The sequence below is a fragment of the Crotalus tigris genome, unplaced genomic scaffold, assembly GCF_016545835.1.
Source record: "Crotalus tigris isolate CLP2741 ecotype Arizona unplaced genomic scaffold, ASM1654583v1 scf7180000017568.12009008, whole genome shotgun sequence".
In the NCBI taxonomy this organism is placed as follows: domain Eukaryota; kingdom Metazoa; phylum Chordata; class Lepidosauria; order Squamata; family Viperidae; genus Crotalus; species Crotalus tigris.
Window position 1 is genome coordinate 1,035,675 of NW_024096478.1, and position 12,857 is coordinate 1,048,531.

Below are 12,857 nucleotides of genomic sequence, written 5' to 3' on the forward strand. Positions count from 1 at the left end.
CTTTAATGAGCAGGTTAGCAAGAGATTTTTCTATGCAGTCCTGTTCGCTCCCAAGAGTGGGTTTTACATTATCTGCATAGAAACAGCAATGGCTTCTTGACAATATTTCCTTCCTTTTTGCCTTCCTCCTCCTGAATGGGCAGGCTTATGTAACCATGTTGTCATTAGTGTTTTTCATAAACAGGAATATAATTTCCTAAGGCTTGTTAACTACATAAATACAGAAAGCTAAAAAAAGACTAGGAGGATGATAAAGAAGAGAGGTTGTAGGAAGAACTATAACACAGAGTGGACTTTTAGCTTACGATATAGCCACAGTGGGAAAGGAAAGGAAATTAAACCTCAGTGCTACAGAAAAGGCGATATTTTCGAGGAAATATGAATAAAGAGGATGAACTCTCGCTGCGACTTTGTCCTCCTGAAAAAAAAAACCCACCAAAAGTCATAAAGCTATGTATGATTAAAGGATTCTTCTTAATTTTATTCTTCTTTGGTCTCTTCATCTTCAAAATTTAGGTTGTAAGCTGTGTGGACTAGGTGAAGGGAAATCTCTTTGTTCGTGAGCTAGTCTTTGAAGTTCTATTAACCCTGGAGATGCCGGTTATTTGCCATTGAAAGTAGAGTGACCAAATTATCCTTGAAGAAATTAAGAGAGATAGCAATAGCAATAGCACTTTAGACTTATATACTGCTTCACAATGCTTTACAGCCCTCTCTAAGCAATTTACAGAGTCAGCAAATTACCCCCAACAATCTGGGTCCTCATTTTACTGACCTCAGAAGGATGGAAGGCTGAGTCAACCTTGAGCCGGTGAGAATTGAACTACTGGCAGTTGGCAGAATTAGCCTGCAATGCTGCATTCTAATCACTGCACCACCACAGCTCTTAACTGCAGAACATAGAGATAGGTGAAGCCTTTCTCTTCTGGCATAGAAAAGTGTGGGAAAATGATGAATTCTTATCTAGTATTTCTGTACGATTGTTCCTCTGTTCTGGGCCCTTTATTGCTTATTCCCTATGTTTCTTATTCTCCCTTCAGCAGACAAGAAGGCAAATATACATGTTCCAGGATAATGTTGCAGATCTAATCTAAGTCAGTCACTGGGACCACAGATTTATTTTTCCAAGCTTTCAGACTTGTACTGGAGTCCATCCTCAGGGAACTTCTCTCTCTCCAGAATGTGTCTCAGTTTAAATTCTGGAACACACTCCAGTCACACATTCTGGAGAGAGAGAAGTCCCCTGAGGATGGGCTCCGAAAGCTTGGAAAAGTAAACCTTTGGTCCGGTAGGTCTTGCAAGTGGGTCTTGCAAGAAAGGTATTCCTTCATCTGCTTGGACTTCCTAAATTGACAGGAAAAGCATGGAAGCCAAAATGGTAGCCAAAATGGTTGCCTCTTCCAAATCAGGAAGCCTGGACAAGCTTTGAAAGATAGGTAATAACTGTGAGCATCCAGGAATGATCCAGAGCTTTTCTGTATTCAAGAGGGATGCTGTTATTCTTGATTTACAATCATAATTGAAGTCACAATTTGTAAGTTGTGAGGGTGGTTAAGTACATTACCATGTGACATACATGATATTATGGCCATTTTTGCAGCAGTGAGAAAGTGAATACTGAAATCGGAAAGCAAACTCATTGTTCTCTGTAGGGCAGTGATGGCGAACCTTTTAGAGACCGAGTGCCCAAAAACTGGTCCCACCCCCTGCCCTGCCCACACTCCACCTGCTCACGGGCCACTCATCGCCTCCAGGGCCTGCCGCAGATTGCCCAGCAGCGCCATGGCCACGCCCTCTGCCTGCGCCCTGCAACATCAACTGTGTACGATGGGGCATGAGGACAGAGTCTTGTCTACTTTGCCTGGCTGCCATGTCCTTGACTGCACTGCTCCGCTTGGGGGTGACTCTCTTCGAGGGGGGCTGCTGGTGAGGAGGGGGTCACGGGGGAGGCAAGAATGGGGCAACGGCACGTGTGCCCTCAGAGAGGGCTCTGAGTGCCACCTCTGGCACCTGTGCCATAGGTTAGCCACCACTGCTATAGGGCATTTGGGGCAAGACATCAGTAGTAAATGCTGTTTTCCCATAAAAACTTGGTGAGAATGTAATTACAAGACACTGCAAACAGCCACAGATTGGCCTGATATCTAGCACCCAAAATGCAGACATGTGATTGCGGGACGGGGGTGGGGGGGTGGGGGGTGGAAGAGCAGTTGTCTGAACTTTGAATCCAGGTCACAGGTCCCTTTTTCTGGTTTTGTGGTCACTAAACGACCGATCATCAATCAAGGCCTATCTGTAATTCAATCTGTGTCCTCCTGTAGTTGAGAACAAACTTTTTTTTTTAAAGTACTGCTGTAAATTATATAAACTCCATGCTGAACAAAAGAAACATGTCTTTAATATTTAAAATACATTTGTGGTTCAGCTGTAAAATGAAAAAAAGACATTAATGCCTGATTTCAAGTGATAAATAGAAATGAGTAAAATCTCTTCTGCTTCCATTCCTTACCAGAAAAATGTGGCTATAAATCAACAAAACATTGAGTAATAGAAAGAGGGAAGACCTTGTCCCATCTCCTTCTCCATCTAGCCTTACTCGAGCTATGCCCACAAGTTCAGTTCAGAGCACAATGTGTGTTTGTATATTTTCATCGTGCATCTGAAGATGGAAAGAAAGAAAGCATAGCAAATCAATGGGAGGAAGTTCCACAATTATGCGGCAATTAACAAAGAGAATCCATGAGCTGTTCCAGATCACCACCTGTTTATTAACAAGATCAGTTTTAGTTAAGGAGGTTATACTGATGTTAAATTTAATTACAGCCGCAAGGTTGTTAGTAGGGCAATACTGGAAAAAGGAATCTTTGCCTACCTTGCAAGAATGGTTTTTTAAAGTTTCTTATTTGGCAGAAATGGCAAAGATTTCGGCTTTTTTAAAGGATCAATCGCAAGAGAAGTTTTTTGCGGTATGAGAAAAATGGATAGATTTTATACAACATAAGTTGGATATAAAAATATTACTTAGTTTTTCAATAACTTATATATAAATCTCAATATTTTATAGATTGTATTTTTTTTCTTCTCTTTTCTTATATTTCTTATTTTTATTTTATCTTATTTTACTTCTTTTTTTATATATATATATATACATCTTTTCCTCTTTCTTTTCTCTTTTATTCTTTTTCTTTTTAAGCATTTTTCTTTTTTAATATTTATGCTTTTCTTTTTTACATATATATTATTGTTAATTATCTTATAAGTTTATGAAATGTATTTACATATATTTATGGTTTATACTTTTTTAATTTCTTTTTAAGATTTTTAGAAATTTTAATTAAGCCTATATTCAGCTCTGGGAAGGTTGTGGGGGATGGAGTGGGAGGGTTGGGGTGGTTGGGTAGGGTTGTTTTTTGTTTTTTATTTTTTCTTTTCCCTATTTGTAAAAATTTTAAAAATTTTCAATAAAAAATAAAAATAAAAAAAACAAGATCAGTTTAGATGAAACTGCAATCCTTTCGTGTCCCCTTAACCTTTTCAGGGATGATCATTCTCAAAGCCATTCTTTCTTAGGCCTATCTATGTTTTTGTCACAATATGATGAGACCTTGTGAGTCAGTTGCCAAGTGTACTTTGCACCCACTCACAGAAACTGTTCCCTACTGCATCTAACCCTTTCTGGTTATGACTTAACAACCATAACGTTATCTTCTCTTCTACAGAAAATCAATAAAATGCTAACATTTTCTTTCCCCACCCGTCCACTCTCTCTTCCTGTGTGTTACCTTTTTATAGCACTAACTTGCTTAGGGAAAGCAAATTCTTTATAAAAATAAATAAATACAACTCTGGATGTGAGGGGAGCATTAGGATATGGCAATATATTAATAAACCTGTGTCTATAATCCCTTGACTTGCCTGCCCTTTTAGATTGCTAGCTTGCTGATAGGGCATTCAGCTTGAACAGGAATCCTTCCGAGTAGCAATGATGAGACATGAGATAAAATTGGGTATAAGCTGTGCATCCACCAATTCTAGGAAATAGTTCTGTTAAGGTAAGGGAAAAGCCTACAGTGTTATGAAGTGTGGAGGGGGGAGAGGGAAGATCAGTTGTACATGTTGTTTTGTCCTGGTTTCAGGTAAAAATGTAATGATGAAACACACATGCAGAGAGGTGAGGTGAGGTGAGGTGAGCTGAAAAAAATGTATCCTATGGAAAACAAACTGCTCCTTAGACTATAATAGCACCAATGAGTTCACGTTCCAGCTAGAATTGGTGGATTCAACTGAGAATTTGAAATGAGAAACTGTGGCTCTTCACTATCAGCTTAGGTATGGCTTGATTTTGAGATTCTGAAACCAGCCAGTAGATGGAGCATTCCACTGGTGGACAAACAGTACTTCACAACATCTGGAAAACTGCTGTAAGCTTGCATGCCTCTTAGGTATGCTTTGACCTCTGGGGTCATTCTGAAAGGCAGGTCAGCAACATGTGTGAATTAAAAGTGCAGATGGATGCAGATTTGCAAATGCAGATCACCAGAATATCCATGCCTTTTTGAGAGCTGAGAGAGAACACATCCCCACAGGATTAAACTGGATTGTAGACCCCAATGTATAAAGCCCCAAGGCATGACAAAATGGTGTGGCGTCTCTGTCCCTTCTTCTTTCTTCAGCCACTTACATATATATTGAGAGAGAAAAAATCCGATTTTGTTTTTAAAATCTCAGATTTACAAGTGTAATAACCTGCCTATATCTTTCCAGTTCATCCATCTCAAGAACCTGGCTGGTTGGAAGGGACCTTGAATGGGAAAATAGGATTGATTCCTGAGAACTATGTGGAGTTCTTATAACTGGACATGTTCATAAACAACCCTGCTGAGCTTTACATGGTATCCATGACAACTGATTAGAGTATTGTAGATCATTTGCTATTTACAACTGTGAAAAGCAAGGTGAAGGACTCTGATACCTGTTCAGAAGAATGTTCATGTAAATAAAAATGTATGTTTCTCTTTATGTAATGTGTTGTTTGCACAAAAATGCAGCAAACAAAGCTGGAGAAGAAACTAGCGAGGATGAAGGGCTTCAGTGGAGAGTGTTCTACTGTGAGAAGTGTTAATGCCACATTTCAAATTATGTTTTGTCCTAGGCAAGATATTAATATGATATGTGTAAATATAGTAGCTTAAATTGAGCATGATTACTGGAGACAATATAACTGGAATTCTACATACACACAGGTATACATTCTCCCCCCCCCCCAAAAAAAAAGGAAAAGAAGAAAAGAACAGATAAAAGAAAAGAAAAACAGACAGAAATTGCAGAAGTAGCTTTTTGGTGTCCTATATACGTCGGCGTCCAGGAGAGATCAGAAGGACAAAGATTTAGTTTTCCACTGCCTGGCAAAAACAAACATTGAATTTCCTGGGGAGAAAGCATGTCTGTCCCTTTTATCTTTAGCAAGTAAAAATAATGTTTGTATTGATCAAGCCACTAATGGCTTTCTTTTGCAGAGCCTGGCTGTCCTTGATAGGGTTCACTCCATCCTCAGCATATAAATAATTCCTACAATGAGAAATGCATCACTGCATATAGACAAAAAACAATAGGCAGCAATACACATACTTTTACTTAGTTAATATCAAAGCAAGAACATGGAACCAGATTTGAATATTTTCACGGCTTGTAATACATTGATGAAAATTCTGGTCATCTAGATAGAGTTGTCTGGAAGGCAGCCAAATGCCTCAAACCAACAAGAAAATAAGTCCAGTTGCCCCAACTCAGCTTCCATATTGCTTGCATAGTGTTTGTCATTCCCCCCCCCCCCCAAAAAAAAGAATCATCAGCATTATGAATCAAGTCATATTTTGGACCAAAGCTCATGAAAACTTTCTCACTCTTTTAATCAAACAGTTTTTAAAAGGTCTGGCTGAAATACCTGCAATCTTTTCAGACAGGCCTATCCTTCATAGAGATGAAATAGGAGCTTGTTTATATTATAAAAGCAAGTGACCTGTGTTCTCTCTGTTGTCACCAGCACAAGTTGTAGAAACAAGCACTCACATTTTCTAGAGTATTTCTCAATTTTGGGGATCTTGATTACTTCTCTACTGTGTTGGCTCCTGTTTATTTAGTAGACTGGCCTGTCCAGGCTGCAGTTGCTCTGCACCCTCAATTCTCTTCAAAGTTTGTATTTATTATGTAGTAACAATGTTAAAACTTGTGCGCACACACAAACACACAAACACACTCTTACAATTTAAGTTTTTCGACTTCCTAATTGACGTCTTTCAGTAAAGGCTGTCTTGGTGAAATATCTATTTAAGGCACACTAACCTTTATCTGAAGCTGTTCTCCAGATATATTGTACATTATTTTTCATAGCTGTAGATTTTACACTTAAGGAAAATCGTGTTATTTGAAAGCCAAACATTTCTGATAGTGTGTTTGTATTTTCTTTTAAATAGAAGTGTTTACCTTGGAATTTTATGCTTTTTTTTCTGCCTAGATCTGTTTTCATACATTCGTGGCCATAGACAAGTTTCTGGTTTAATATGTGATTTTTTTAATTTAATCCTAAATTGTTCAGTGGTAACATAGCTGTATTTTTCACTGACCTTTGTTTTAAAATTGAAGTGTAAATATGACAATTTGAAATATGTTGAAGTAAAAGATTTTTATATATTCTGATTTTTAATGGAAGTGTAATTAAATGTTCGGTGGACATTTGAAAAGTATTTAACAAAGGATGCTCGAGTAAAACCTGATGTGTATACCAGAGGTGGAGTACGTAGCCTTCCCTGCTCAATTTCATTTGATACTTTTTTTGTACAGCAGCAGATGTTAAGAATTGCACATCTTTAATCTGTTTTAAGGATTATTTCTTGAAAGCTTTTGAAAGAGAATAACAGGTATAATTTCCTCTAATGCTTAGTTCATTTCAAAGGTCTTGTATTTACTGAGCAACTGACATGCATATTGTATGCAAGTTGCATCTCGGTTTGAATTTTGAGGCTGCATTTAATAGGCATTTCAGATTCCTAAGGGCAGCATCACACGTCTTTGTCGTCATCATTATCATCCACATATCACTTTTTTTTTGCCTGTCTCTTTATAAAGCATGCACGTTCACCTATACACATGATGGGAACAATTAAGAGTGAGTCTAGGTCTTACGCACTCTCCATGAGTGGATTAGTGGTTTCCATCCCCATTTAATATTCTGACAATCCAGGGCTAATCTTAACTATAGTATATTAAAAAGATTCATAATCCATTATTTGGAATTGGCTTGTTTCAAGCATTTTTGTGGAATGCAGTTATAACAATATTTCTGATTTTTTTTCCAGAAATCTTTCCATTTCATATGTTTTTACTTCTACAGAACCGAGAAATGATTTTACATTCCGTTACAAAGTGGAATGGACATCCTCTCATTTCTCTTCCAAGCCCACTTGCTTTCAAATGCATATAGCTGAGTGTGACCTAACTACCCCATATACTTATTTCTCACACTTGAGGCACTGCCCAATGGGAGTAAAAGCAATTTAACAATAGAATGTTTATTTTTTTCATAGCAAATAAGTTTCCCTCCCTCAGAAACTGCAGTATGTATGCAACTTAAATAATATTATCTATTAAACTCAGTAGATGTAAAGCAGTATCATATATTGCCACCGCACATTATTATTCCAGGATTCATTTTTAATGACAAATATAATTGATTTTTTGTTTTATTTATTATTAAATTTATTTATGGCCCATCTTGCAATTCGAGGTGAGACTGAGTATAATATCTGCATTCTTAATAAAGGAATTATTTTTTATTAAGACTTCAAACCTAATCTACATAAGTTACAATATTTTGAACTTCACTGCCTGTAACTATGTTAGTTCATAATAATTCGGACTATCAACCATAGAAACTTTACATATCTACTATAGCCATCACTCAAACTAAACTACTAAACCAGAGATACATAATTTTTATCTTCTTTCCTCTCTGCAAGATACATTACACTGAAACAGAAAGAGGTGAAACATTCTGAAAGCAAAAATATCAATATTTTAAAACCTGCCTCCTATCAGCCTTTAGTCTATGCCCAAATAAATTCTATTTCTATTTACTATTGAAAGCTGCCTTGAAGCTTTACATGCTCTTCGCTCACTGTATGACAAGAACTGGTATAAATGCAAGGAATCCTGTTTGTACCTGGATGGCGTAAGTTAATCCTAAGAAATATGCTTTTTGGTAATAGTACTTTGGTACTGAACTTTATACACTATGTTGAAAAGACTTAACTGAAAAGATACACTGTCCAAAAAGGCATCTAACATATCAACATAGCTCAGGGACTGCATTATTTTGATACTGACAGCCTGGTAACCAAAGTTGATTAAGGCTTATTCCACTAAGTAAACAAATATTTTTACATTTTTTCAGGCTAAGTCTTTTTCAAGGACCTGTGTAAAGTTTTAACTTGGACATTGTTCAACCCACAGATATTTTTTTTAAGAGACTGCTATCCTAAGGCAGAGAGTGCCTCCACAGTTATTGGCCCCAATAATCTCAGAATTTATAACACTTCTTTTATATATCACAAAGAGTCTAGATTTCACCTTGAGGGACTAGTAAGGAAAAGGCATGTATCCCCTCCCCCCATGGACTTTAGGACTGGACCAGTCCCGTTCCCAGTTTCGGATCTGTAAACATGGAAAATAGCTAAAGAAGGATTCACAGTGGTACTAAGGTACAGCTTCCCGTTTTTTCTATCCACCGTTTTCAATTCTGCTGATTATAAAAGATTATGAGAGTTAGGTTGCTTTAGGTTTTTTTTTTTAATTAGTTAGCAGATTCAAGGTCTCTCTTCCACTCTTTCTAGTCTGATCTATCAAAACAAGAAAGGACTTTAGAATTAATTTAGAATAGAATAGAATAGAATAGAATAGAATAGAATAGAATAGAATAGAATAGAATAGAATAGAATAGAATAGAATCTGGAAGGAATCTTTGAGATCTTCTAGTCCAGCCCCCTGCTCTAGCAGGAGAACCTTGTGTAAGCCTTGTCCTTTTTCCTGTCCCAAAGCAAAGTGCTTCTGAAGCTATAGAAAAAGGAATCATGGCAAGTAATCAGTAATCATTTGAGGGGGTTGAGTTTTCAATAGCAGGACATCTGGGCCCAATAAAAAGTTCAAATAGAGCATCTCTACCTATTTGAGTCATAAAGGTTGGAATCAGGACAAATAAATACCTAAATCAGTAAAATTTTCAGACATCTTTTTTTTCCCCAGGCAGATGTTTTGGCAACATTGCTTGTTCACCTTTCCAGATGGAGATGTATTTCTGGATTTATCCTAGTATAATGTTCAAATCAACACAGCTTGATAAATAAATTGCTGAGATATTTTGTTTTCCAAATTGAGTAGGAATTTTGTGGTTATTTGTGGCAGTTTCCTCTGGTGTAAATATTTATCTATAGCAGTATGACTAACATAACTTTCCTTTCATTATCTTGCAGCTTTAGATGGTGGGGGAGGGGGAATCCAGAAAAAATTACACTGGTTAAATAACAAATTGGTAATTTAAAGCATGCGATATTTATATCAAATAATTACAGTGCACAATTACACTTGATAACTTAAAGAGCATGTTTCATAATTCTTAATTAAAGTAATCTAATGGATACTGTTTTGCAAATCTTTTTCTTCATTTCAGTTAATATTAAAAAATCATACGTAGGATAATATGCAGTTTCTAATACAGAGATGATAGGTTTTGGCATGTTTGTAAAAAGCATAACTACATTATTTTTTTTTATCATATGTTTCTGTGTTTATAAAAGCAACATTTATTTTTTCATTTTTTAAAAATATACAATGAACAGAATTCTCCCAACAGAATGATTAAAGTAAAAGGAAGAAAAGAGCTTGTTACTTAACCAAGGCCACAAATCTTTGAGAAGCAGAGTCACTAGCACTTAGACTTACACACCGCTTCACAGTCCGCTACAACCTTCTCTTAAGCAGTTTACAGAGTCAGCATATTGCCCCCAACAATCTGGGTCCTCATTTTTCTGACTTTGGAAGGATGGAAGGCTGAGTCAACCTTCAGCTGAAGAGAAAATAGAACTGGGCTATTTTTTGCAAATCTTACCAAGAAGGAATGGTGTACAGACAAGGACAAAACTGGCTTCAGCTTTAGCTCTGGCTAGATTCTGCATAATTTTTGTTCTATAACAAGCTTCTTCAAATTCAGTTAATATGAATGTGTATAATGAAGTGAAGTTGCCAGTTGTCAAGTTGTCATTCCTTCTATACTAAAAAAGCCACCGAGATGTTTGAAGATAACATAATATTATATCAATTTTGCAGCCTAGGGTCTCTCCGCAGCATCTATCATCATACTTGGGGATTGCACCTGACAGCAGACCTCACATACAGTAGAAGACACAATACATTCCAAACAAAATGCATACTTTCTATGTCACAGGAACTAGAATTCATTGCACTTCTGTGGTTTCTATTCTATTGGGAAAGCCAAAATCCCTTTGCCACATAAAAGGATTATTAAAAATAAAAGTTGGAACAGCTATTTTTGCTCATCTATTTCAAAAATAAACAAATAGAACCCATTTGAACCCCCAACCAAGCTGGCATTTCCACGGGAACCAAGAGGAGATTTTCAGTAACTTCTCTCCAATGGGAAAACACGCCATCTAGAAGGCCTGCAGAACTTCATCACTGCCAAAAAGAAAATTCTTTTATGGTGTGTCCTTTAATTATACTGTTGAACTAAAAATAAATTTGGAATCCAGAGAAGCCTAGAGTTGCAATGAAATCAGCATAAATTCATGATGGCTTATGGCTACAGCAAAAAAAAAAAAAAAGATTCCTTATGCTTCATTCAGGCAATAAAAAGTCTTTAAAGATAGAATAAAAATTAGTCTTCTGGTATCTTATAGACTGATTTCTTTAAAAAAAAACGTGAATTACAGTCTACAGCAGAGGTACCCAACCTTTTGGGCACCAGGGACCGATTACACCGAGAGAGGTTTTCCGTGGACCGGACAGGGTGTGGTTTTGGGTGCTGCCTGCTTCCCATGGATGGAGCTTTGCTTGTTTGTGCGGCCTGGTTGTTGGCATGCTGCAGCCCGGTACTGATCCATGGACTGGGGGTTGGGGACCCCTGGTCTACAGAGTCTTCAATTTACAACTATTTGTCTACCGACCATTTGAAGTTACAACAACACTGAAAACAGTGACTTGTGACCTTTCCCCAGGACTGTTACTACCATGCCTGGTTTTAGAATGCCAGTTTCCACACGACCGACTGGAACGGTACCAATCCCACCAATTTTGTAGACATCCTGAAGTGGCAGGCGTAGAGGTTTGTCAGTTGGACGAGTTGGTGGCAAGATAGAGTCCAGAGCTTCCAGCAGTGTAGTTCCACTAGCACTACCATCTTTACGAGTCACCTTCCACCCTTTGAACCAGGGCATATTAAAGCTAGGTTCCAACATGTTATCTCCATTCCAGCCTGAAATTGGCACAAAGGCCACTGTATCTGGATTATAGCTGATTTTCTTTATGTACGTGCTGACTTCTTTGACAATTTCCTCATATCTCTTCTGGCTGTAAGGTGGCTCAGTGGAATCCATCTTGTTGACTCCAACAATGAGCTGTTTTACACCCAGAGTATAGGCCAGAAGGGCATGCTCACGGGTTTGTCCATTCTTGGAAATACCTGCTTCAAATTCACCAACACCAGCAGCAACAATTAGGACAGCACAGTCAGCCTGAGATGTACCAGTAATCATGTTTTTGATGAAATCTCTGTGTCCAGGAGCATCAATGATAGTGACATAATACTTGCTGGTTTCAAATTTCCAGAGTGAAATATCAATAGTGATACCACGTTCACATTCTGCCTTCAGCTTATCCAATACCCATGCATACTTGAAGGAGCCTTTACCCATCTCAGCAGCTTCCTTCTCAAACTTCTCAATGGTCCTCTTGTCAATTCCACCACATTTGTAAATCAGATGACCAGTGGTGGTAGACTTGCCGGAATCAACATGTCCGATGACAACAACGTTGATGTGGGTCTTTTCCTTCCCATGTTGGGTGGTTAGATAAGGCTTTTCCGTCGGCTCCAATAAAGGTCCTCCGAAGCAGCGGCAAATCCGTAGCGATCATGGTCACATGATCAAAATTTGACCTGTTGGCAACTGGCATGTTTTTATGATGCTTGTAGTGTCCTGGGGTCACCTTCTGCAATCTGACAAGCAATGTCAATGTCAATGAGGATGCCAGATTCACTTAACAATCATGATACCAGTTAAACAACTGCGAACTGCAGACTTAAGACTGTGGCAAGGAAGTTTATAAAATGGGGCAAAAGTCATTTAACTGTCTTGCTTAAGAACAGAAATTTTAGGCTCAATTGGGGTCATAAATCAAGGTCTCCTTATACTTCATTAAATGCATGGGATGTAATTCTGAAATGCACAGGCACCCGTAAGGCAGCACTGGAAAAGTGGACAAAAAGAAATAGTGAGGAATAGTATTATCCTAATAATATTTAGGGTGTCACAGGCATTCCTGCAGTAAATAGTTCACATAAATGCTATGGTAAGATTTTGTTCCCTGTCCAGTCCCTGGAAAAAGGCTTGCAGGTCTGTCAAGAGAAGCCAGATTTGGAAAAGAACTGGTGGGAACTTAAATAAAAACTTGTGAAATTTGAAAATCCTTGGAGAAACATATTCCTGTGGAAGCTTTCAGTGTTTCTCAACCTCGGAAACTTTAAGATGGGTGGACTTCAAATCCCAGAATTCCCCAGCCAGCCATAAGAA

The 12,857-nt window shown here is 37.8% G+C and overlaps 2 protein-coding genes across 3 annotated transcripts in view; one reads left to right on the forward strand and one right to left on the reverse strand.

Moving 5' to 3' along the window:
- ARHGAP26 (Rho GTPase activating protein 26) overlaps positions 1 to 6,696 on the forward strand; it is a 266,440-nt gene extending 259,744 nt beyond the window's left edge. For both annotated transcript variants that reach the window (XM_039351429.1, XM_039351447.1), the window contains one exon: positions 4,765 to 6,696. In XM_039351429.1, the coding sequence (XP_039207363.1) occupies positions 4,765 to 4,853 (89 nt within the window). In that variant the 3' untranslated portion in view covers positions 4,854 to 6,696. The remainder of the gene's footprint in view (positions 1 to 4,764) is intronic.
- Positions 6,697 to 11,236: 4,540 nt separating this feature from the next.
- Positions 11,237 to 12,083, reverse strand: LOC120311689 (elongation factor 1-alpha 1-like). The gene has a single exon (XM_039351478.1). The coding sequence runs from the start codon at positions 11,979 to 11,981 to the stop codon at positions 11,244 to 11,246; it is 738 nt and encodes a 245-aa protein (XP_039207412.1). The 5' UTR covers positions 11,982 to 12,083; the 3' UTR covers positions 11,237 to 11,243.
- Between the last annotated feature and the right edge of the window lie 774 nt (positions 12,084 to 12,857).